This window comes from Nesoenas mayeri (assembly GCF_963082525.1).
Source record: "Nesoenas mayeri genome assembly, chromosome: Z".
NCBI lineage: Eukaryota > Metazoa > Chordata > Aves > Columbiformes > Columbidae > Nesoenas > Nesoenas mayeri.
Window position 1 is genome coordinate 21,426,400 of NC_137542.1, and position 24,417 is coordinate 21,450,816.

Here is a 24,417-nt window from a genome sequence, read left to right on the forward strand (position 1 = left end):
ATTACATATTTTGTTTCCAAACTACATCAAAGAGCACAAAAGACAAGTGTCTTTTAGGTTATCTTTAGGAGCAGCTAGGTATCTTGCAAAGGAGTGTGATAAAGATCGGAAAAGTGACCACCGAGCAGCTCTGTCCCATCGCTCAAAGACACTGCGGGAGCTGGCAGAAGCGTGCCCGCTGGAGAGAAACAAGTGCTGCAGGGGTGACAGCCTGTGTCACAGCTGGGGCCCGATCCTCACGGAGGCTCCCTGCAGCATGACTTCACCAGAACCTGCTATTCACTACCATTTCCAAGAGTCATCGCACTTCACCCCGGGCTACCTGAACCCCAGGCAAGGCAGCACTACAGCTACAAAATGCCAGAGCTATATTGCACTAGCGGGAAAAAAGCCCAGCAGCCCCGGGAACTGCCGGTGCCACGACTCCACGCCTGTGAGAGCTCACCGCCCCTTGTCCCCGCTGGGGCGGCTCCTGGCACTTCTTGCCGCACCCCCACTGACGCCACGGCTACTTCTGCACACTTTCATGTTTTAGCATTAATAGCAAAGTATACGTATGCCGTGAAAACAAGACGACTGGCACACTTAAATATGAGAAGAACCTTCTTCCCAGTGATGGTGCCAGAGCACTGGAACAGGCTGCCCAGGGGGGTTGTGGAGTCTCCTTCCCTGCAGACATTCAAAACCCGCCTGGACGCTCATGGAGCACAGGGCACTGCTCGCCCAGACGCTGTAGCGACACAGAGGGTTCCACCGCTACCGGGACCGTGCTGTCCACCGGCAGCCGCCGCCGAGGGCTTCCCGGTCTGATGCCGGACGCCCACCCGGCCCCGCTAGGCGAGGAACGGCCGTTACTGGCGCACGGGATAACGCACACGGCGCGCGCCACGCGGCAACGGCCGGGCGGTGATTGGGCCCCGCCACGCCCCCCTCCCCGTGACTCGCCGGGACCACGCCCCCCGCCCTCTGTCTCCGGGGTGCCCGGCGAGGAGGCGGCCGGGAGGCTTTTTGACCCTCGTCCGTTTCCGTAACGTGCGTCCCCGCGGCGCGGCGCGCGGCCCATGGAGCGGAGCGCGGCGCTGCCCGTGCGGCGGGTGCGCGCGGCCGGCGGGCACCGAGAGCAGGAGCGGCGCCCCCCGCCGCGGGAGGACGGCGACGGCGACCGCGACCGCCACGCCGGCGGGCAGAAGCGGGGCGGGCCGCGCCGGCGGCCGCTGGCGCTGCCCGAGGCGCGGGTGGCGCCGCTGGTGCTGCTGTACCTCCTGGCGCTGCGGGCGCTGGTGCAGGTCGCGCACCGGCAGCTGTTGAACTCGCCATCCGGCGCCGAGCCGCCCGACTTCAGCGCCCCCCGCGCCAGGTACGGACGGGCCGGGGCTGCGGCGGGTGGAGAGCCGTGGGCAGAGTCCGCCGGGGTCACCCCGCGGGCGGCGGGGCCGCCACCGCCGTTCGCGCCCCGCGGGGTCCCGGCGGGGGAGGCTGTGTCGGCGGCCGGGCCCGACTCTGCGGCGGCGAGTGGTGGCGGAGGGGCCGCGGTGCGGGGGCTGAGCCGAGAGACCTCTGCCCCGGGCAGGGGGCTGTGCCTTGGGTGCCCCGCGGGAGCCCAGAGCTCGCTTGGGTGCTCGCAGAAAGCAGGTGAAAATATTTCGAGGGCTCCAGCTCTCGTATCGGCTTCCTCTTAAAGGGGCCGATTCTTAAGGGTGCTTTACTTTCCCTGGTGTCAGGGAAAGTTTCTTAGGAAAGTTTTAGCTGGTGTGGATCTTGCCATGAGTATGCTTATCCAGACATTCCTGGAGGAGCGTGTATGTGTGTGCAGAACCTTGCTGAAGACAGAATCTTCATCTTCTCCATTCACTCTCTTTTTTTTCTTTTTGGATTGATATGTTCAATCAGAACACTAGTAGTTTGGTTTGGTATCATGACAGGGAGGATGGGGAGCCCTGAGTAAAGATCAGTGCTATATCCCCATTACTGTAATGATCTTTGGCATCTTGCCGACTGTTACTGTGTAACTGACTTTAATCTCTTCTACTTACTGTGAATTTTGAAATAGAACAAGGTGCAGAAGTGTTACAGTTGTACATGAGTTATGTGGTAAACGTTGAATGTGTTGATGCTGAATGTGTAATTTGTTTCTTACAGGGAATATCTTGACAACTTAACAGCAATTGGGCCCAGAACAGTTGGAAGTCCAGAAAATGAAGTTTTTGCTGTTAACTACCTCTTAGAACAAATTAGGGCAATAGAAAGAGAAAGCACAGATGTTCACAAGGTGTCTGTAGACATACAGAGGCCCACAGGTTCCTTCAGCATTGACTTTTTAGGAGGCTTTACTAGTTACTATGCAAATGTAACCAATGTTGTAGTGAAGCTGGAACCCCAGAATGGAGCTGAGCATGCAGTGTTATCCAATTGTCACTTTGATTCCGTACCAAATACCCCAGGTAGGTCTGCACGTTCATTCTGCTTTTCTGTATGTTACATGAGCCACAGAGTTTGTCTCACTGTCTTCTCATGCCAAGTAGCCTTACAGCCATGTGCTAGAATACTGCATGTGTCAACTAGTCTGCTTGATTTCAGTGAGATACAGTAGAGTGACAGGTTGGTCCTGTTAGAGTCAGGATTTCACTCTTGCTTTCTGTTAGGCAGCAAATTACACATACTATATTTAGATTTCTAGAAAGTTTGGTTGGATCTGACTTTCTTGTATTTTACTGCTTATGCATGTAGTTCATGTGCTGCTCCTACCTGGAATTCAGGTCTTTCCATACTTATATACTGATTTAACCCTGGCTCTCCTTTCACAGGGTGCTTAGTGCCAGAAGCTGTTACCACCCCCACTAACTAGTCTATGTTTTCCCCACCCTTTGCTGGTATTGTGCTTTATCTCAAATTTTTAGGGTGATACCCTTAAGCTATGCTGCCTTTTTTTTTTTTTTTTTTCTTTTTGTACCTGCAAGGTTTCTGTCTCAAAAGACTGTAGTGATCAAAGATTAAGGTACTGTTGCCTTGGTAGTGTGTACCTCTTGCTGCTACTTTCACTCTCAGTATTGTATACTATCTTATTCTTGTCCCCTTGCATATTTATAAATCTAATCATGTTAAGTAATTATTGCAACAAGGGTGTAAATAGCTTTGTAAATACATGGTTTTAACATGTTAATACTTTCTCTGTGTGCTTTTGTTACAGTCTGTGACTACATGGCTGCATTAATCAGATGTAAATCTGTTATGTCTGTTTAAACCAATAACTTATTTTTCATAGCTTCACAGCAAGGCAGATAAGTGATTAATCTCACTGAAAACTATAACAGCTTTTCTGCTAAGTTTTTGACATAGCACAAGTTAGATAAAATAACTCAGTGTGGCTAAGAGTAGACGTCTGATAAATTTGAGTAGGAATATAATAAGCGTTTAAATAATCTGTTTTGGGGGGGCTGCTTTTTGGAAAGCTTTTGGCAGAACAGGGCATTAATTTCTGAGAACCAAATTAGAGAACAGTGTATTGGAAAGAATTTGGTTTTACCTATTTAAGGTACTTCCATACTGTAAGCTAAGGCTAAGATTTTGACTGAGATGTATGGCTGTATCCAGAATCTGCCCTTTTCATGTAAGGGTCAGATATGTCTAAATTTTGCCATGTTTCATGCTTTGGAAAAGCTGGTTTTTTATGTGTAAATCAAACCATTTTAGCAGCTAATGAGTCTGTCCTAACAGCGGACGATGGCCTGCCCACGCTCTCATTGTCATCTCATTGCACATTGATATTGTTTGTGTAACCCAAGCCAAAAGGAATGAGGTTAAATTTCTCTGTTTGCTCCCAGATTTTATTGATTAGAGTAGGGTAGGGAGATGCTAGAGTTTGCACCGAAGTGGGGGAAATGGGGCAGTGGGAGACCTTGACAGAAAGATGGATGCTTAATCAAGATATAAAAATGGCAGGCCGTGGGAGAAGGTGTGAGGAAGAGGGAAGAAGTGGAGAACAGGGTTGGATGACAGATTCAAAGAGAACAGACAATTGAGCTCAGAGCAGAAGGGGTTTTCTGCAAAGAAAGAAGGGTGGTGGAAAGCATCTTATCATGAAAATGCTGTATTATAGCGTATCCTTGCATTTTAAGAATGTTTTAAAGGCGTAAATTCTGTTGTTTCCTTTGCTTTATTTTACAGTCTTGGCCTTATGTTACTTTGGGATTTTTTGCAATTAAATGCATTGTAACAGTGTAGAATGCTTTACAGTGACTTGTGAGAGTATGTTTATTTTAAAAAATTTGAGTACAGTATAAGTGAAAATGATGTCCTTGCTTACCCATATTGTTCTCAGCAAAACAGATAATGATCACTTTGCTTGCTTAGTAACTTTATTAGTCTGCTTTTCTTGAACAGTAGTATTTGATCTGATATCTTGTACTCCACTTGCTCAACTTTTCAACATTATTTTCCTTTCTGCTATTGCTTTTGACTAGTACAGAAACAAGGTACACGCAATAGCAGAAAATGTACTAAAGCTTGGCATATTTGTATCTAATTTAAATGAAGTGACTGCGATAGCATCATCTTTTTTCTTCTGTAGCCTTTGTTGCAATTCTGTGCATTTATTCTAAGGTATACTATTCTGCTGATTATTTTAAGGTGCCAGTGATGATGCTGTTAGTTGTGCAGTGATGCTTGAAATACTTAACACTCTTTCAAAATCATCAGAACCCCTGCAGCATGCTGTCATATTCTTATTTAATGGTGCAGAGGAAAATATTTTGCAGGTAAGAATATGCCAGAATTATAAAATATAGATCAAAGCTGTGTATTAAAATTCTGACAAAGGAAAGAGTAAATACAAGCCACATATACATTTAATCTGTTGAAATATTAGTAAAATGCCAGTCTTAACATTCTGAGGAAAATGTACTTGATTTCAAGAGGAAAAATACACTTAGATTAAGAATATTGTCTGTTTTAATTTATTTAGAAAATTTGAATTTTCTGCATCTGTTTGCGTAGTAAGTGATCTTGCTACCTTGTCCAATCTTGATTTATGATTATATGGAATGAAAGAATAACATTTAGGCTGGTATGGAAGTTATTTGACCTATATTTTTTGTTTGTTTTCCCATCAAGGCTAGTCACGGCTTCATTACACAACACAAGTGGGCCAAGTCAATTAGAGCTTTTATTAACCTGGAGGCAGCAGGTGTAGGAGGAAAAGAACTTGTTTTTCAAACAGGTATGAGCATGCATTATGTCCAGTTTCTACACTAGGATAATTTGATAATGAACAATGTAGACTTGAAAGAGTTTTGAATGTGACTCATAAGCAAAAGATAGGAGAACTTCTGTTCTTCTTTCCCCACCCTATGCAGCAGATAAGTTGCTCTCCATCTTTAGGTACATGTAGGGTAAAGCACTGCCACAGAATTTGCCTCATGTAGGTGGCAAGCCTGTGTAGAACAGAATTACAGAAGTTATATTTCCCTTTTACATCAAGGTAAAAAGGAGAAAAACAGATTGGATATCTCTTACATGTCTCATAACCATGCTTTCATATGCTTTGTTTAATTTTCACAGTAGTTCTTTCAAAATCTTTGCAGGGAGGCGTTTGCATCAGAACTCTAATCTGCTGCTCAGGAAGCCGCAAAACTTCTGTTTTGTAGGCTGCAGTTAAGTTTCTGCTCTATCCTAGTTGGACTGCAAACCTCCTTCTGCTGCTGGAGCTGCTTTGTCTACTTGTACTGAATGCTTCAGTGGGGAGACTTTTCTCTGAACATCGTAGACAAGAAATTGGAAGCTCTACTAATGATTGTGACTTTTCCATTAGTGCTGGGTCTTTTATGAGAGATGGCTTAGCTGCTTTGCCACTGAACACTCAAGGCGTCAGTGTTTTTTTGATACCCCAAGTGTAACTCTTTCTGTCAAGTGTGAGGCATTCAGCCAACACAAATGGATTTAGTATGTACACTGTGGGGCAACAGCATTAAACTTTAGTGAGTTCGTCTGCGTTGTTACCATAGAGATACATATCTTAAGTGAAGTTCAAAAATTCTTTGTTGTGAACTTTCTGCTCATCTTTCATCAGGACCTGAGAATCCTTGGTTGGTACAAGCATACATACTTGCAGCCAAACATCCCTTTGCCTCTGTGGTGGCACAGGAAATATTTCAGAGTGGTATTATCCCAGCAGATACTGACTTCCGTATCTACAGGGACTTTGGTAACATTCCAGGTATGTTATCGGAAGACACGTCAATGTGCATTATGGGAACGAATTTTACTGCTTTTTTTTCCTAAGGCAAGAGCCTTTAGATTTGGCTTGTTGTGTAGTTTGTTAAAAACGTTTTTTGGAAGACTGCTGTTTTCCAGAAAGAAACTACATGCTAGAAAAGCTTCCTAAAAATCAGGAAAACAGTCCAGGCATTAACAATACACTGTTAATTTTTTTATTTTGAAACATTTTGTTAGTGATGCTAATAACTTGCCTGTGGGAATTAAATGTCTGTGTCTAATGGATAAACCAAAATAATATATTTTTTTTAAAACAGTGACTTAGTAATGAATGCATTTTCATTATTTTTTTGTGGTTTTTTTTTTTTTTTTTTTTCCCTCTTTTGGTCATAAACAAGCACAGGACAGCAAGGGAATGGGTTTTGGTTTTGCTGATCTGTTTACAGTTTGCTGTCCATTCTGCAGAGGATAACCAGTGGAAAAAAATGTGTAACACACAATGCAAACTCAAGTCAAAGGAATCTCAACTTCTGTAAAACTCTTGCTGTCAGACACAGCTTGTCATTGGAGTCAGTTTCAAGAAAAGTGACATTTCTGAGTTGATTATTTGAATAAAACATGTTGTTGTATTCTGAACTCTTTCAAAGTACTCTTGTAGTCTGAAATAAAGTAGGTGATTTTGTACAGGGTGTTCTTTATTTGTTTGTAATCATAACCTGGATCATAAAAGGTAAATTAATTCTCATTTGCCTTTGTTTTTTCTGAACAAATAGAAATGAAGTATTTGAGTTAAAGAACTAGTTTTTTAGTCTTTGTCCACTGGTAGAATTGAGGTCTCTTTTGTTAAACCTCTGCAAAATTGTGAGGATTCAGATTGCAACCAGCAGCTTTTTGCATATGCAACTGAGGGGTTGTGTGTTTGGGATACACTGAATGTATAATTTATCTTGTAGAAAACCTTTTTTTAAAAAAAAACATTTTTGTTTGTTTTTCCAAGTTAGTTAGACTTTTAAATTAGGAGTTTGTTCAGACTGACTGTTAGACTGACAAATTAGAAGTAAAAATAACACACGTAGCATTTTGAGAAGATGTTTCTGTAGTTCCGTAGTCCTGCTTTTTATTACTTTTCAGTGTGGATCTCTATTTATGTTTTGCTAGCAAACATTTGAAAAGTGTCTTGGACATCTTTTTGAAGCTGACTTGATTGAGAATTTTAATTTGTTTATCCAGCAGAAATCAGTTTGTGTACAGATGTCATGCGAATCAATACATTAGAAAGGACAGATATTTGAAAATGTTTTAAAAGTGTCCTTTTTAAAAGACACATGGAATCTTAGTTAGTCATCTTTTTACAAACCAGAGTATTTTGTTCATCTTTAAGGACAGTGAGCGGGCTACAAAGTAGACCAATGTGTTGTGTGCAGTATATCCGAGGCTTATACATACTTGTTTTGAGGTTTTAGGTTTGCATAACTTCAAACATGCTTTCTCTCTCTCTGTAGGAATAGACTTGGCTTTTATTGAAAATGGTTACATTTATCACACAGAGTATGACACATCAGACAGAATTTCAACAGATTCCATTCAGAGAGCAGGTTGGTATTTCAAGAATTTGGTAATTTACTGAAGAGTGGTGTTGTAGCTGTTTTTTCATTTGGCTGTACAACTGTATTCACAAGAAATTAGTAATTTTATTTGGAACAAGGAATTAGAACAAGGAATTAACTGAATGCATGTCTTTAAAATACAAAGGAAATACGTTTGATCAACTCGGGAAGATAAACTTTATCACCATTCAGTGACACTGATTTGAAAATAACTGTGAAATCTAATTAGGGTTATCATGTAGCCATCGATACCTGATTCTACAGTGCCCTGTGTTCCTTTTCTCTCAGTAAGTCCCTTTATTGGTGAATGTTCATCATGAGAAGCTTATGGTTGAGTCAGTGTCATAGAGACTGATCTGACAACAGATGTTTTTCTTTTAGAATGGATCTCTGTCAAACTTAAGTGGTAGCACACAGGCATTGGATAAACAGGACTTAATTTCTACTAAGTTTGTGCTCATAGCAGGTTATTTGACAGATTGCAGTAAAGAAAATTACAGTAAGACCTTTAGTTTCTCAGGAAAAACTAACATAATCCTAAATGCCTCCAGGATTTTTGACTGTTTCTTCTCTCCTTAAGCTTATAAAGAAGTTAGTTAGAGTGTTAAACATTTTCTTGCACCAAAGCAGTTGCAAAGCAAAGTACCGTTACAAATTCGTGTTGGAAAGCTGATTTTACTGGTCATGGTGATTACATAGAGACAACTTTTCAAACAGTAAGCACTTTTATAGACCAAGTAAAAGCAACATGAAAGTTCTCACTTGATTGCATACGTTTGGGCTGTACTGTGGAAAAGGAAAAGGTGGTTGATACCTGTAGGCTGTGAAGGAAAAGAGCTGCTTTATCTCCCACCTGACAGTCATCTGGGCAAATCATAGTCATTGGAACATCAAGGGGTTACTAGTGGCAAGGAGGAGAAGAGGAAGGTTAAGAAATTATAAACTCTTCCGTGGGTTAGCCTTGAAGTCCAGTGCTTTAATATCAGACCTGAAAAAGGGCAGAAAGCTTGAGTACTCCATATGTTGCTATGGTATTTAAATACATGAAGTTTCCCAAGTATGCTTATTTTAGTGACAGCTATTTAGATTAGCTCTTGAAAATACTATGTTGTGCATACAGTCAAATACCTATTTCGGAATAATCAGTTGTATATTCACATATTTGAGGATATTTTAATGCAGTTTTATTTTTAAGGATGCTTATATTTAAAAGAATGCTGTGTACTGTTTCTTCAACCCTGATGTTATGTTGTGTGTCTTCTTTTTAATAGGTGACAATATTCTAGCTGTTCTAAAATACCTAGCAACATCAGATAAATTGGCTAAATCATTTGAGTATCGACATGGAAATGTTGTGTTCTTTGATGTATTTGGTTTATTTGTCCTGGCTTATCCTGCTCGAGTTGGCATCATCATGAACTATATTACAGCAGCAATTGCTTTTTTTTATTTAAGCAAAAAAATATTACAGCCCAAAACCAGAGGTGAGTCTAGTTCTTAAAAAAATCCATCACATTACTCTTTAATGAATAGCAATTACTAGATTAAGAAGTGGTCAGACAATTAAGACATCTTTTTAGATAAACTTCAGAAATAAATTTTAGCTGTACAGCATGCCAGACGAGTTGCTTTGTGTTTAAATCTCTCAGCTGTGAATAATTTTGATGAAGAAAGACTATCCTAGGCCTGGATGTCTAGCATTTAGGAATCACAATTATGTCTTTTATCTTTTCATGAAGGTAAAAAATTAAATCTCTTAAAGATCTGACAATGGAAAAAAGTGGCTTAGTATCTATAGAAACTCTATTCTGTTAGTGCAGTTGGGCTTTCAGATCATGTTTCTTTAACACCTGTCTGTAGGCAGGAGCAAATAAGAAAAGAACAAATGGGAAAAAAATAGCAAAACTTAATAAAGGGTGTAAAACAATTTAAATTGGCTAGCTAGACCTTTTCAGTTATGTGTACAAACATACCTGTTTGTTTGTTTTTTAAAGTCAAACCAAAACAAACACCCCTCCTCTCACTTCCTACCGCCATATCCAGCAAACTTTTTTTGGACTAAGAAAAAGTTACAAGAAAAGTTTTGTGGATGGTGGAGTGGCTACACTGATTCCCTAGAGACATTTTTACTATTGGGAACATAGTAGTCTGCAAAATACACTGGTACTCTGGGAATAGATCTGGCACTGGAGAAGACTGCAAAAAGATTTGCGAAGAAGTAGGTGAAGGGATTTAGACCAAGCTATTAAGAAAGCTTCAGAGTGGACTCCTTATGCAGTTTATTTTTGGTCATTCAAGCAATTATACTGTGGGCTAATTGGCATCTTCATGATAGTCTGCAGTAGAGTACACAACTGTTAAATGAAACTTCTTTTCTTCTTTGTAGTTGTTCATAACCTGAAGAAACTTTTTACTGCATTTGGCTTAGCACTGATAAGTTGGGTCTCCACCCTGGCGACAGTCCTTATTGTGGCAGCATTTGTCTCTGTCATTGGACGGTCTCTTTCTTGGTACACCCATTTCTATGTTTCTGTGTTTCTCTATGGCACTGTGGCTGCAGCTAAGCTCATTCTTGTGCATACTTTGGCCAAGAAGTTACTTTACAAGGTAAGCTTCACTTCATTGTTAATGATGAAAGCTAATGTACTGTTTAATCTGTGCAAGACTTGATTTTTGCAGTGATTAAAAAGATGCAAAAGGTTTTTTCTGTGTTGGAGAGAAGTATTTAAAATGTTGCGGTAAAAATTGCGTTGTCTTAGCATAAGGATTGCTCTACTAAATCAGAGTTGAGAGCTTTGTCAGTTAAGGCTTTGCTGTGTATCATGAGCTGCTTCAGAAAAAACACTAAAGCCTAGTGGAAGGCAGTATAAGGTACTATTTCTTTCCCTGTCTGCACCTTCCCTTCCTGGCATTACTTCAGTGATGAGAGCAAGAGCTGAGGAATTCAGGTTTTTTGATACCTTTCAGTGTTGCTGATAATTGCAGAACCTAGATGTGTACTCAAATGTTCTTTGAATCTTACTAGATTCCTGCCTCTGAATGTACTTGTATGATGTGTTCACCAAATTTAATAAATTATTTTGATATACATATTTTAATATTTTTAGTCTTTATTTTATCTAATTTATCATTTACATTTTGTTGTGAAGCTTGGAATTCCAGTTATCTCTGGTTTTTTCTGTGCTTTTGTTATGTGTATTGTTTTGGTGATGTCATTTGTATTTTAAGCAAATGATATTTTTTTTTCTGATGGTTCATATGAGAAATTTTTTTCTTACATCTATCAGAATTTCTAGTTCTGTCGTGCCCTCTTCTAATACAGCATCTGTGCTGTACAGAGCTTTCTGAAGCTGTTGTAAAAATCTGAGCAGTCACTTTTCCCTGTATGATTATTCTGATTGTTAGTTGCTTTGACCGCAGCTGGAGATGGAACAGAGCTCTTGATAGCCCATGTTCTTTTCTGCAATAGGTGAAGGTCATTTAGGTCCCTGCGAGGCCTGGTGAGGATTTGGCATGTTACCTTTCCATTGCTGTAGTTTGTCATGATTACTGTCTATCTACCTTTTTTGTTTAGAGTTCTTTTTTATGGACTAACCAACATGATTTAACTTGCGTAACCATGTCATAATTTTAGCTGATAAAAATAAAAAATGTTTATGCGGTAGTTTAGTGGTTTTGTTTTTAAAACAAATATGGCTTTGAGATGATCCCTTGAGTTATCTGACAGATGACACTCTTCCAGGGCAGAAGTCAACTACTCGAGCCTATTGGGTTTAGGTATTAGGCACAGTAATATTTAGTTATTCAGCTGCTGTTACTGATCTTGTCAGCCATTTGCACAAGCTTTGGGCAAAGGAATTTAGGAAATACAGGTTGTCAGTCAGATCCAGCTTCATCCAAGTGTTTGAACAAGTTCAAGAACTTACTGAAACTTGATTGTATGGAAAGTTCTGGGTGGATCTACCATGCATTATCTGGAAGTGGGATTTTTAATTGTTTGGGGAAGGGGAGTGTTAGCTGGTATATGTATGTTAAAAATACATGTGTGTGGTCGTGTCCTTTTGTGGAAAATGTGAGCCACTTATGAAATAGTTGCTATGTTACCATTTTCTAGTCTTTCGGGAGAGCGTACTTTCACTAACTGTTCAGCCATTCCAGGTTCTGGACCCACTTCTTGCGTGCTGATTGTCTGATCAGCAGACCAATCGGTACGTCATGGGTCTCCTGATTTTCTTGCGTGCTGCAGCATGCAGTACACCATACAGCTTATGCTGCCTCTGTAACTTAGTTGTATTAAAGAGTTACATCAGTTTTTGGAAGCTCGTATCTTACTTGGCTATCATAGGCAGTGCCTACGTGTTTTCTGTTGGTGGCTCAAGATTTTTGTGAATTAATAAACTTTTTGTTTTGAAACAGGTTTGACAACTCATGTTTCTCTCCTGACTCTTTTCTTTTCCCTCTTTCTCCTCCTTTCTTTTCCCTCTTTCTCCTCCTTTCTTTTCCCTCTTTCTCCTCCTTTCTTTTCCCTCTTTCTCCTCCTTTCTTTTCCCTCTTTCTCCTCCTTTCTTTTCCCTCTTTCTCCTCCTTTCTTTTCCCTCTTTCTCCTCCTTTCTTTTCCCTCTTTCTCCTCCTTTCTTTTCCCTCTTTCTCCTCCTTTCTTTTCCCTCTTTCTCCTCCTTTCTTTTCCCTCTTTCTCCTCCTTTCTTTTCCCTCTTTCTCCTCCTTTCTTTTCCCTCTTTCTCCTCCTTTCTTTTCCCTCTCCCCCAAACTGAACTAGGTGCTTTCACACAAGCAATGCTTCCTGCAAGCAGGATTCACGGTTAAGGATCTTGCACTACAAAGACTGCATCATTGCCCATGTAACTTAAACCAACAAAAACCACAAAAACAAACCACATTTTTGATGGTTAAACTTCCTTCTTTTTGAAAATATATCTAGTATTATCTGACTCGTGCACGTTTTTTCTTCAAAACAAATAATATACTTCAAAAAGCAGACTTCTGAAGTGACAGTTGTGACACATAAGTAGTACATAGCTTTTTTATATGCTTCACAAATACCAGTGCTTTTTATAAAAAGGCCCTATTTGGCTGTGTACCTGTAACATTAGCCTTCCATCTTCTTAGTGTTGTCATTTATACATTCCCTTTCTCCCTCCGCCCCAGCCCATGTAATCTCCTTTTGAGGTTATATCAGAGTAGGTTTTAAAAATAATGTAAAAAGTGTACTGTCATGGGTTAGTATAAATGGTAAGAGAATGGTGAGATGATGCTCATCAAAATTGTTTTGTCCAAGGAAAACAATTATATACCAGAAGTAAAGATTTTTCTAACCTTTCTCATGAGATGTGATACATGGAATATGCTCAGTAATTAATCAAGTTGGTTTTTTTGTTGTAGAATATGAATGAGCAGTATCCGGGAGATATTTTTTTTGACACCTCATTGATGATTTGGACTGTAGCATTGGCTGTGATTACTCATCTGGGCCTTTGTTCAGCATTCATTTGTACGTTCTGGGTAGCATTTCCTTTACTCACTAAGCTGATGATCCATAAAGAATTCAGCCAAAAAGGTATGAGTTTTGAGGGGAGGAGGGTTGTATTTTTAAACCTCTGCTCCTGCTATTGTCTATTGGGTGTTTTCCTCCACACTCTTATTATTTAAACAAAATAAATTCCAGACATTGTGTTTTGGGTAGCCAGAGTACATATGCGATGTTTCTGTCACAAGAAAAAGTGGTTTTGAACTAAAGACAGTTTAAAAGTATGGAGAAGCTTTTAAAAAACACTGCAAAACATCCTGTGTCTCAGGCTAAAACTAATTATACTGTATGAGATTATTAATAAGTGATCAGATACTTTAATGGACAGTAGAGGTTGTTAAAAAATATTGTAATATTTAAACAGTGTTTGGGACAGAACACCTGTCTTTTTTTTCCTGTCCCCCATAGGTGCAACAATGAAGTTTGTCATGATGTACATGCTGGGAATGTTTGTTCCCTATCTGTATACAATGTATCTTAGTTGGACTGTATTTGAAATGTTTACTCCTATCATGGGACGAAGTGGTTCAGAAATTCCACCAGATGCAGTGTTAGCAGGATTAATTGTGGTCACGACTATAATTCTGTCCTCCTATTTTGTAAGTAGAATTTCTAAGTGTTTAAAACTTTTAAACCTTTCCTTGAGTTTTAAAATCAATGTTTTTCTGAACACTTGAAGTTAATGATACGTTGACAACACCTTAAATGTTACAGGAAACATAGGAAATGTGTCAAAGATTCCATGTTTTAACTTACTCAAAGAAAAGTCATTGAAGCAGGGGCTACAGAAATGTATCTAGTATCTAGTAGTAAAGATTGATGTAAAATATGCATTTAATGCAGGAATTTCAACAGGCATTCATTTTAGGTGAAGTACGGTATATGGGTAAAAAAATACATAGCCTACACTTAAAAAAATTATAGATTTGTTGTTCACAGATGTTTTAGGAAGGGGAAATTTTTAGAAGCTCCAGGCAGTACTCACTTTATTAGTTTTGGTTTTAAATACTGAAGTTACAAAGAACTGTCTTGTGTCAGGTACTACTGACAATGCTATCTTCTTAATGTACTTCCAGTTCTATAATTGGATTTTAGAGTTATACAAATAGTCTCTTATTTCTAAATCTTGCCATTTTTTAACTGGGATGTCTTTTTATTCTCTAGATTAACTTCATTTACCTTGTCAAAAGTACAAAAACGACGCTAATAACTTTAGCTGCTCTGTTTGTAGTCACTCTGATTCTCGTTTGTAGTGGAATCTTCTTTCCTTACAGTTCTGATGAGGCTAATCCAAAGCCTAAGCGAGTCTTTCTCCAGGTAAGAAAAGCCTTGCGTATTGTATTGCCTTTATTTGTTGCAAGAGTGTTTGATTTTTTCAAAGCTTAATCCCCTCCTCCTCCACCCCCTAAAAAGAGATTAACCTTCCCTTTCTTGCTTGGTCTAATGATTATTCCTGGGTTTGAAAGCATTGCTTTGTTTCCCATGTTCAAACCCTGTGTTTGGTTCACCCATGTCAGAAGAACAGATTTTTTTTTTAGGGGGTTTTAAGTGGGAGAGTTGAGTAAGCTATGGTAATTTAAAAAGTGAAAGTGATGGAAGATGAGCAAATACTTATAGGCACAGTCATCTCCTGAATGTAGGTGTTTTGATGGTATGTTTCTTTTACATGCGTATTTCTCTATACACTCATACATACTCAGATGCATGTTCCGTGCATACTGAAAATGCAGTAGACTCTAAGGACTGACATGAAGGATATTTCAGAACCACTCCTGATTCTTACAAACTGCACAGGCTCCAGTATCTTTCTGTGTATTTTTTTTTTCCTACTTTAGCACGTGAGCAGAAGATTTCATGATCTAGATGGAAATGTGGTTAAAAGTGACTCTGGTATATGGATTAATGGATTTGATTACAATGGAATATCTCATATAACTCCCCATGTACCTGAAATCAATGACACCATTAGGACTCCATGCGAGGAGCAGGCTCCTTTCTGTGGCCTTCCTTGGATTCTGCCAGTGCATTTCATGTTCCGGTTGGTGTGAACTCTGCTTCACTTTTGCACTTACTGCCAAAGCACATTGGTTGGTTATGCAATCTTGCTTATGTAAGGGAAGAAAAAGAAAGGCTAATCTTGGTCTAAAAGTAAATAATCCTTCCAGTTTAGAAGACACTTGAACTTCTGTCTAGGTTCAGTGTCTTCAGCCAGAATCTCTGCAAGAGATTGCTGGGTCTGCTGCAGGAGCTGTAGAAGTTGATGTGTGGAAAATCAGTGTCAGCGCTGGTGGAGAAGTGGAGAACTGCTGCCTTCCAAAGGGCAGTTCAGAATAGGAGTGTGTATGTCTCTTCCCTTCTTTGCCCCAGCCCCAGCTGACGGCCGAGGAGGTCTAGAATAGCTTGTCTCCACAGAAGAAAACCAGCTGCTGTGACTATTTCTCATACCACAAGAGTCTTGTGAGCAAAAGTGGAGCAGTTTTAAGATGCAAATATTCTTACTTGTTTTGTAAATTAAGGCAGACAAAGGTAATGAATGAACACACTGACTGTTATTCTGTCAATATGCCCTTTAAATATTTATCTGGCCAGAAGATGCTAATTTTACCCACCTTCTGCCAGAAACAGTAGCTTGTGAGTAGTCAGTACAGTGAGAGCACAGGCAGCTGTACTATACAAAAACTTCCTGGCTTCTCATATTTAGTACCTCTGTGTGTTACATTGCAAATTCCTTGTTTCTTTTTGGTCAGGAAAAACTGGTATCTTCCTGCTCCTGAAATTTTTCCAAGAAGCCCCATTCACTTTAATCTTCTGTCCAAGGAGCTGACGCCCTGGAACTCTCTGAGGCTAAGCTTTGAAGTATCTGGTGAGTGACAGTTACTGAAGCTTCTGGTTTGTGATTTGTGTTTATTTTTATGCCCATAATAAATTAGGTTTTGACTCCAGTGCTGCAGGTTCTACTGCCATTCCCAAGAGGTTTTTGAGTTTAGCATGAATTAAGTCGGTTTCATAACATGCTAGAAGCTGTGGGTGTTGTGTTGCAGTTGGTATTTGGGGGACTGATAACGCTGTCTATTTTGAGTAAGCCTTGATCTTTTTATAGCCAGTCCTTTCTTAAGGTCCATTTTGTAACTCTATCTCTCTTCTACATCATCATCTCATTTATCTCACTGCTTACAAATAATTGAAGCTTTTTCTGTAGCGAAGACATTTGGGAAGACACAGATAGTAGCATGTTATCTTTGTATTGCTATATAGGAAAGGCAGATGGCTATTGTACCTCCACCTGTGGATACATGTTTGAAAGGTGTGTCTGTCTCTGCAGGTCCCAGTCACATGTCTCTGTATGTCCGACCACATGAAGGGGCGGCTCTGTCCACCTGGTCCCTCGGGGATGGGACGCCAGTCGCTAGCGTCGGAGGAGACTACTTTGTGTTTTACTCCCACGGGCTGCAGGCTTCGCCGTGGCACTTTTGGGTGGAACTGACAGTGAGTATCTGTTGCTGGAAACCCAGCGATCCCTTGGTCTGCTCTGTTGTCACCATTTCTGCATTCTTATGTGAACAATGTCATAATAACTTTCTTAATCTTTGCCATATTTGATAAATCCTAATTTTGCTTCCCTCTTTTAATTTGTCCATCAACTTTATATTAATCAGCTCACAGATGTTTTTGATGCTTAGTGCACTAGCTCGCCAAATAGCCAAGGTGAGAATATTTTTATTGTCTTCATGGTCACAGGCTGTAAGTTTGGATTTCTGTGATCTTCACCTCATAGTTCTTGAGGTTTATCTTTATTACTGTTACTTCAGAATTCTTTTTCCTATTGTGGATAGTTCCCTTTACATGAATTTTGGTTTTGGGAAGTTACAGGGAGTCCTTGGTGGGAAACTTATCTGTCTTGAAGCTGAATAGTGTTGTAAAAGCTTTGTTTTCTAAATTTTCTTTTACGTGATTTTCACTTGGAAGCAAGGCTTCCAGTATTGCCTTTCTAGTTGGATTTATAATCCCCCCCTTGTTAACTTGCCACTGAAGAATTTTTTGCTGATTTGTATGTTATTATTATAGGTTTAACAGTGTATTATTCTTTGAATAAATGTTACAAGAACCTTTGAAAATTCAGAAAGTCGCTTGTTCCTTCGTGGATCAGGCAGTCTAAACACTTTAAATAGAGGGTACTTGATAAAGGCAGACAGGAATCTGGTGTGACAAGCTTTGCAAGGTTGATAGTGGCAAAGCTAGGCAGGGAAGTCTTTTCCTCCTGAGGATTCACAATATAAGGATCAATATAAATACTATGTTAGAGTCCACATCTTGATTTGACAGCAAACTGACAGATACAAGCATTGAAGTTAAAGCATGTGCAAGTGAAGGTACCATGTCAGAGGCGCTGTGATCGAAATGCCTAGTTGTAAGTTCCGTTCACATGGAACTCGTCAAGTAATCAGACAGACACATTTGAAGTTAAAGTGTTTTAACATAGAGGACCAAGAGCAGCAGGATGAAGTTTGTTGCACAGTTACTAAGAAGTCTGTAGAAAAGTTGATCTGGATTGACCTTACGTTTTAAAGCCATAAACAATCATAAAAGTCTGTGTTTCCCTCTTTTCACTTTCAGGCCCCAGAAAAGCATTCTCATGGAATAGTCTCCCTTGCCATAGCAGCACATTACTTTTTTGGGGAAGATCAAAAGTCACCTCAACTCTATGCCTTACTGGAGAGGCTACCAAACTGGATATTTTCTTCTGGTTGGTCCTGCACTTATGACCTTTTTGTCTTTTAACACTGACAGTATTTCTCTGATGCAGAATGCTGTTGTAGCAAACATGTTTTAACAAGATGCCAGAGACTTTCACAAGAATTAAAAGTACTTTGACGACAAATGGTGTCTCTTTGGTAGTCTGGCTGCTTAAAGGCTACTGCTCTCTTGGGGATATTGTGATACTTCGTGTCAATGTGAATACAGTTCACCTTGGTTCTTCCACTGAAATGGCAGAAGTGAAAACTGCATTTGAGGAGGTAACATTAGCATAATATGAGGGCAATTGTAATGAAGGGCCTCATGAAATTATTTTGATGTTATTGCAAATGTACTTCGCGCACATGAGGGGGCTATTGCCTAGCAATCCTGTCCGTCCTAAGGTAAGACCTTCAGCTAAAAGATGCTTGTTTGTATGGTGGGGGAGCAGAGGTGGCAAAGTCCTAAACATTACTTTTGTCACTGGATGAAGCTGCTGAAAGCTACGATGCTTGTGTAGGTTGCATTCCAAGTCACTGGCAAATGCACAATGCTGAAAAATCAATATTTTGATGGAACGTGGTAATTATTTATCTAGATTATTTTTTCAAAATTTGTTTATCCTAAAAACTTGGTTCCTGCCCTTTTGCCTGTATCTTCAGTGTTACAACTAGAGTGGGTAAGGTTGACCTGACTAACATCTTGTGTTTTGGTTCCTGTTGGGATCTTTCAGTATCAGCATATAAGCATGTGACTTGCTCTCTTGTATGTAAGAGTGCCAAGTCCCCACTCCTTTACACGAATGTCTTATAATTAATCTACTCTGATTTATTAGAATTGGCTAATTTTTGGTATCTCCTCTGGAGAGACTTTTGGTAATGTGACAGTATAGCACTTTGCTAATACATTTAACTGTTTCTTAAAATACGGTTTGTTTTCCATAAGGAAAAATACCAAGAAGAGTAATACTTAAAAAGATGTCCAATATCTCTGGATTGCTCTTGTTTTATTTCCACAGAATGGGTTTTATAAATGACTGTGAATTATGTTGAATACCTTCCAGTTTCAGTTGACAAGCTGTGAGTTCAGAAGCCACTAACCTGTTTTTCTTATAATCCCATTTCTTTTCATTGCAGTGGCGTGGTTAGTTTATAAAATTCAAAGAACTCTGTGTACCTGAAGAAACAATTTCATGCTTTTTTCCAAACTAGTTACAAAACATTCTGTGGCATCAATGCCATGCAGTTTTATTGTACAGATTTAGTATTTTGTTCATCTCATGAGTATTGCCAAATCACATACAAAGCAGGTTTTGTGCATGCATCATCAAGCCAAACCTGCTAGTACTGGGAAGTCTGCAGGGCATGTGGAAGAAAATTTTGTGACACTTCAATTTTTGTGAGCTGTGATGGACAGCAGCTCCCTGATCAGGTATTTTTCTTTGAATTGTTCTGTAGTTGTGTACCATAGTGGCAAGAACCAGTTTCATTTGTTGTGAGGTACATTCATGAAGACTGTCAGCTGGACTCATGGAGTAAGGTAAAAGGTTTAATTACTGTAATCATAAAGAGCTGCCCATCAGTATAATGAATCCAGTGGGTCTTTCTGTGTTAACTTGTGCATTAATCATAACTTATTTGATTGTATCTGACTTGAAACTACAATCCCTATATTACACATGTATTATTTTTTTTTGAAGTGCTATTAATGAGTTGAAAAACGGAGTTTTAGTTCATAAGTTGTGTCTTGAATCTCAGCAAATGTTTCGTACTGTACGCTAGCTGATGCACAGCTAGTTAACTAAAGCTGCACTGATATTTACCATCTTCCTCAGTTTTGATTTTTATTTTGTGTTTTGCCTCTGATTTAAAACTCTGCGAAAGTGCTCTGTGAAGAACTCATACTGGGAGCCAAAAATATAAAAATGCCTGTTAGCAATTTCTGCAACTTCAGTGAAGCAATAACTTTTGCTAACTCAGGATTTAACCTTTATTACATAATTTGATTATGAGAGATGTCTAGTTTGTTGTACATTTCCATCTTTGTAAATAAAGGCAAAATGTAACCAGTGAAGCTTGATTTCCTTCATGATTAAAGGCCTACTTCATAGAGTCGTTTCAGTTAGAAGAGACCCTCAGGATCATAGAGCCCAACCATAACCTAACTCTGGCACGAAAGACCATCATCAACACATCTTTTAAACACCTCCAGGGGTGGTGACTCAACCACTTCCCTGGGCAGCCTGTTCCAATACCTGACAACCCTTTCCATGAAGAATTTTTTCCTGATATCCAGTCCAAACCTCCCCTGGTGCAACTTGAGGCTATTGCTTCTTGTCCTATCACTTGCTACCTGGGAGAAGAGACCAACACCCTCCATGCTACAACCTCCTTTTCTCCAGGCTAAACAGCCCCAGCTCCCTCAGCCACTCCTGATAAGACTTGTGCTCCAGATAGAATCATTTTGGTTGGAAACGTTTGAATTGTTTTTATTCAATGCACTGATGTTTTATTGAAGCTTGGGGTAGAAATACTTCTAAGCATTGCTGGAGTGGGACAGCTAGAGTTAGAGCTATGTAGAAGATAGGCATGGCTAAGTAATATAAAAATTACCTGGGAATTGTTAAAATCAGGGCTCTGGCTGGTTGACTGAAGAGTAAGGTTGTTCCTGAAACAAGATATGGTATGAGGAATCACTGGTAGCAAACTAAGTATTGTTTGCAAGACTTTTAGTTGAGAGCAAATTTATTGCTGATCAACGTGCAGAAAACCAGGATGGAAACATTTGCTAACTGTTTTAGTCTCCATCTGCTTCCCCATTCAGTACAAGCAGATTAGTCTTCTGCTACTGTGGTTTATTATTTATCATAAAAAATGTTGTGTGTCTTATTCTGTGAAATATACACAACACAAGCAGCTCGTAATTTTAAGGATAGAAAGGCATGGAAGTAGAAAAAGTCTTTATTTTTAGTGGGGTCAGAAAGTGCTAGTTGATTGGAATTCCCCAATGTTCATCTGAAACAATTTACATGCACAACCTTTTCTAAATTGCTTTACACTTCTTTAATGCTAGAGTTCTTCCCTGGTATTTGGTGGTTTTTTGATTCTGTTGTATTCTCTGTTAACATACCTAGGACTCTGTTTTGTGTCTTACAGGTAAAAGAGTTTCAGAAGTAAGTATTTTATGAATTTAAGCATGTGATTGTAACGGAGGCCTGTACATGTTTGGTTACACGCCATAATGCAGCTCTAGTACCTTCAGATTGCCTGTCAGGTACAAGCAGGCACTTGCAGAAATAATGTTGGGATAGGTACAATGCACAGGAGAATTCAGCAGTTATACATGAAGTGACAGACGGCTGAGCTGAGCGGAGCCATTCTGTGTTGGCAAGACCTGTCTTTAATGTCTGTTCCGTCTCGGGTGGGTTGCAAGCCTGTTGGAAAAACGCTATCCAAATAGACAAGGTCTAACAAGTCGATACAGAGCGAACTGTAGCATGTGGGACAGAGCTGCTGAGGAGTTCGCTTGCATGGTAATGGCGTTCATTATGTTTTTCTTGGGAGCTAAGCCAAATCTGGTTCCTGATAATGATCTAAAAGGAGCCTGCAGGATGACCTATCCTAGAACTTGATACACAGTCTTAGTGAAGGATGCTTGAGAAGCCACACAAGAACAGTAACTCTAAGTGCTGTCACAGAACTGTGTGGTGAGACAGTGAGAAGTTGCCCAAGCTGTATCTCTTTCAGAATGGTATGGGGAGGCTCCTCCTGTCTCTGAAGCACTGGGACTACTTTTGCCGTGCACTATAAACTGGCAATTATCTTGCTGACCACTAGAGTATCTCAACAGTCTTCAGCTGGAGGATATGAAATTATGCTCAAACAGTAAGTTGGGTCTCTGGCCTTTTTTTTCTTGGGGTTCCTCCTTCCTTCAGTTGAAGCCAGCTTATCACATTATCACAGAATCACAGCATGTCAGGGATTGGAAGGGACCTTGAAAGATCATCTAGTCCACTCCCCCTGCCAGAGCAGGAACACCCAGATGAGGTTACACAGAAATGTGTCCAGGTGGGGTTTGAATGGGAGACTCCACAACCTCCCTGGGCAGCCTGTTCCAGTGCTCTGTCACCCTTACTGTGAAGAAGTTTCTTCTAAGTGGAACCTCCTGTGTTCCAGTTTGTACCCATTGCCCCTTGTCCTACAATTGGTTATCACTACAAAGAGCCTGGTTTCATCATCCTGGCACTCACCCTTTACGTATTTATAAGCATTAATGAGGACACCCCTCAGTCTCCTCTTCTCCAAGCTAAAGAAACCCAGCTTCCTCAGCCTTTCCAAATGAGGGAGGTGCTCCACTCCCTTAATCATCTTTGTTGCCCTGTGCTGGACCCTCTCCAGCAGTTTCCTGTGCTTCTTGAACTGAGGGGCCCAGAACTGGACACAATATTCCAGGTGTGGTCTCACCAGGGCAGAGTAGAGGGGAAGGAGAACCTCTCTCGATCTACTAACCACCCCCCTTCTAATACACCCCAGGATGCCATTGGCCTTCTTGGCCACAGTGCTGGCTCATGGTCATCCTGTTGTCCACCAGGGTCCCTTTCCCCTACACTGCTCTCCAACAGGTCGTTCCCCAACTTACACTGTAGACAACTTCTTGCTTCAGTTCATAATTAAAAGAAGGGGTCTCTTTTGTACAGTTTCTGGCTAGATTACACATTCCTGTATTTCTGTTCACATAGCTATGGACCTCAACCTGTAGTTACAGACACTTCAGCTCAAAAATTGTTTAAATTGGTTGGTTTGGACTAAAACACACTAGTGAAAAATGAGCTTAGGTTAACAAATGTGATGGTGAAAATTATCCTCAGGAATGGGATTTGACTTAAGTACTTTTGCAAGTATATCTCTGTGAGAGGAATATTTTATTTTTTTTATGGGTAGCAAATAATTACCTCCAAAAAACAGCAACAATGCTGAATTAAGTTCTATACAGGATGTGAACCAGAACAAGAAAAATTAATGATATGCAAATGCTGGTGGAGGAAATATGTCATCTTTCTATGCCATTAAGTGCTAAATGATTTGGTAGGCCAGGCTGGCAAGAACCAGGGCAGCCAGTTGTATGTGAGATGGATGAGCAAAGCGAGAGGAGACAGTGAGTTGGAATGGCATAGAAAATGCTGTTCCTCGAATGGCTAAATGGCCTGGTTTTCTTGTGTTCATGTTGATGGCCAGTCTCTGCTGCTCCTTCCTTCTCACACTGTTCCCATGCTCAGCGTGGGGTCCCTCCCGCGGGATACAGTCTTCCGTGAACTGTTCCAGTCTGGATTCTCGTTTCAATGGGGTGGTCCTTCAGGAACAGGCTGTTCCACACAGGCTCTCCCATGGCCAGCAGTTCCTGCCAGAAAACCTGCTCCTGCATGGGCTCTCTGTGGGCGCAGCTTCCTTCAGAGCTCTGCTCTGCTGTGGGGTCCTGCACAGGCTACAGCATGGATACCTGCCCCGATACGCTCCACAACAGGCTGCAGGGGGACAGATTTAACTGCTTAGCAACCATAGCACAGTGGTAAGATACTAATATTAAAAATGTTAGTACATCAGTTAATGTATGTATTTAATTGCACAGATCCACAGGCTGCGGGGGATCTCTGCTCCAGCACCTGGAGTGGCTCCTCCTGCTCCTCCTTTATGGCCCTGGCTGTCTGCAGGACAGTTCCTCACCCTTTTTTTCCCCTCACTCATCTCTCTCACAGCTGCTGCACAGTCTTTTTTGGTCCCTTGTTAAATACATATTTCTATATTTATATATAAGCCAAGCTTGGCTGATGCGCTCACCTGTGGCCCACGGTGGGTCTGTTGGAGCTGCCTGTCTGACATGGGCAGCTCCTGGGCTCTGCTCACCAAGGCCACCCCTGCAGCCTCCCCTTGCTACCACACCCTTGCCACCCAAACCTAGCACACCTCTTTTCAAAAACACATGCATGCAACTTCAAAGACACACTAATAAGGTAATTTTTAACTTAGAAGCTTGCTACCTTCATCCTGTAAAACAGGACACAGGGGCATGGTGTGGCAAACTAAACCGATCTTCATCAGGTAGTTTCTTTGAGAGCTTCTGTTCTTCTGAGACAACCTACTTGGATTCTGGCAATTTACTGTCTATGGCTTGAAGTCAGAAATAGTTATTCTCCACAGCAGGAACTTCAGTTAAAGTTGAATACATTTGTCTTTTAATTACAGGTATAACAGCAGTGAAATTGAAATACAAAATTAGCACATAAGATTTGCATAGAGATAATTACTACTAGGAAGTACAAACTCC

The 24,417-nt window shown here is 40.6% G+C and overlaps 1 protein-coding gene across 1 annotated transcript; it reads left to right on the forward strand.

Moving 5' to 3' along the window:
* The first annotated feature begins 1,047 nt into the window (after positions 1–1,047).
* Positions 1,048–18,296, forward strand: ERMP1 (endoplasmic reticulum metallopeptidase 1). Its single transcript, XM_080362817.1, has 15 exons — positions 1,048–1,357; positions 2,140–2,441; positions 4,627–4,754; positions 5,110–5,215; positions 6,065–6,211; positions 7,713–7,805; positions 9,089–9,301; positions 10,204–10,424; positions 13,218–13,392; positions 13,771–13,961; positions 14,527–14,679; positions 15,198–15,400; positions 16,110–16,225; positions 16,685–16,848; positions 17,977–18,296. The coding sequence occupies exons 1-15, from the start codon at positions 1,062–1,064 to the stop codon at positions 18,139–18,141; spliced, it is 2,673 nt and encodes an 890-aa protein (XP_080218943.1). The 5' UTR covers positions 1,048–1,061; the 3' UTR covers positions 18,142–18,296.
* The last annotated feature ends 6,121 nt before the right edge of the window (positions 18,297–24,417 follow it).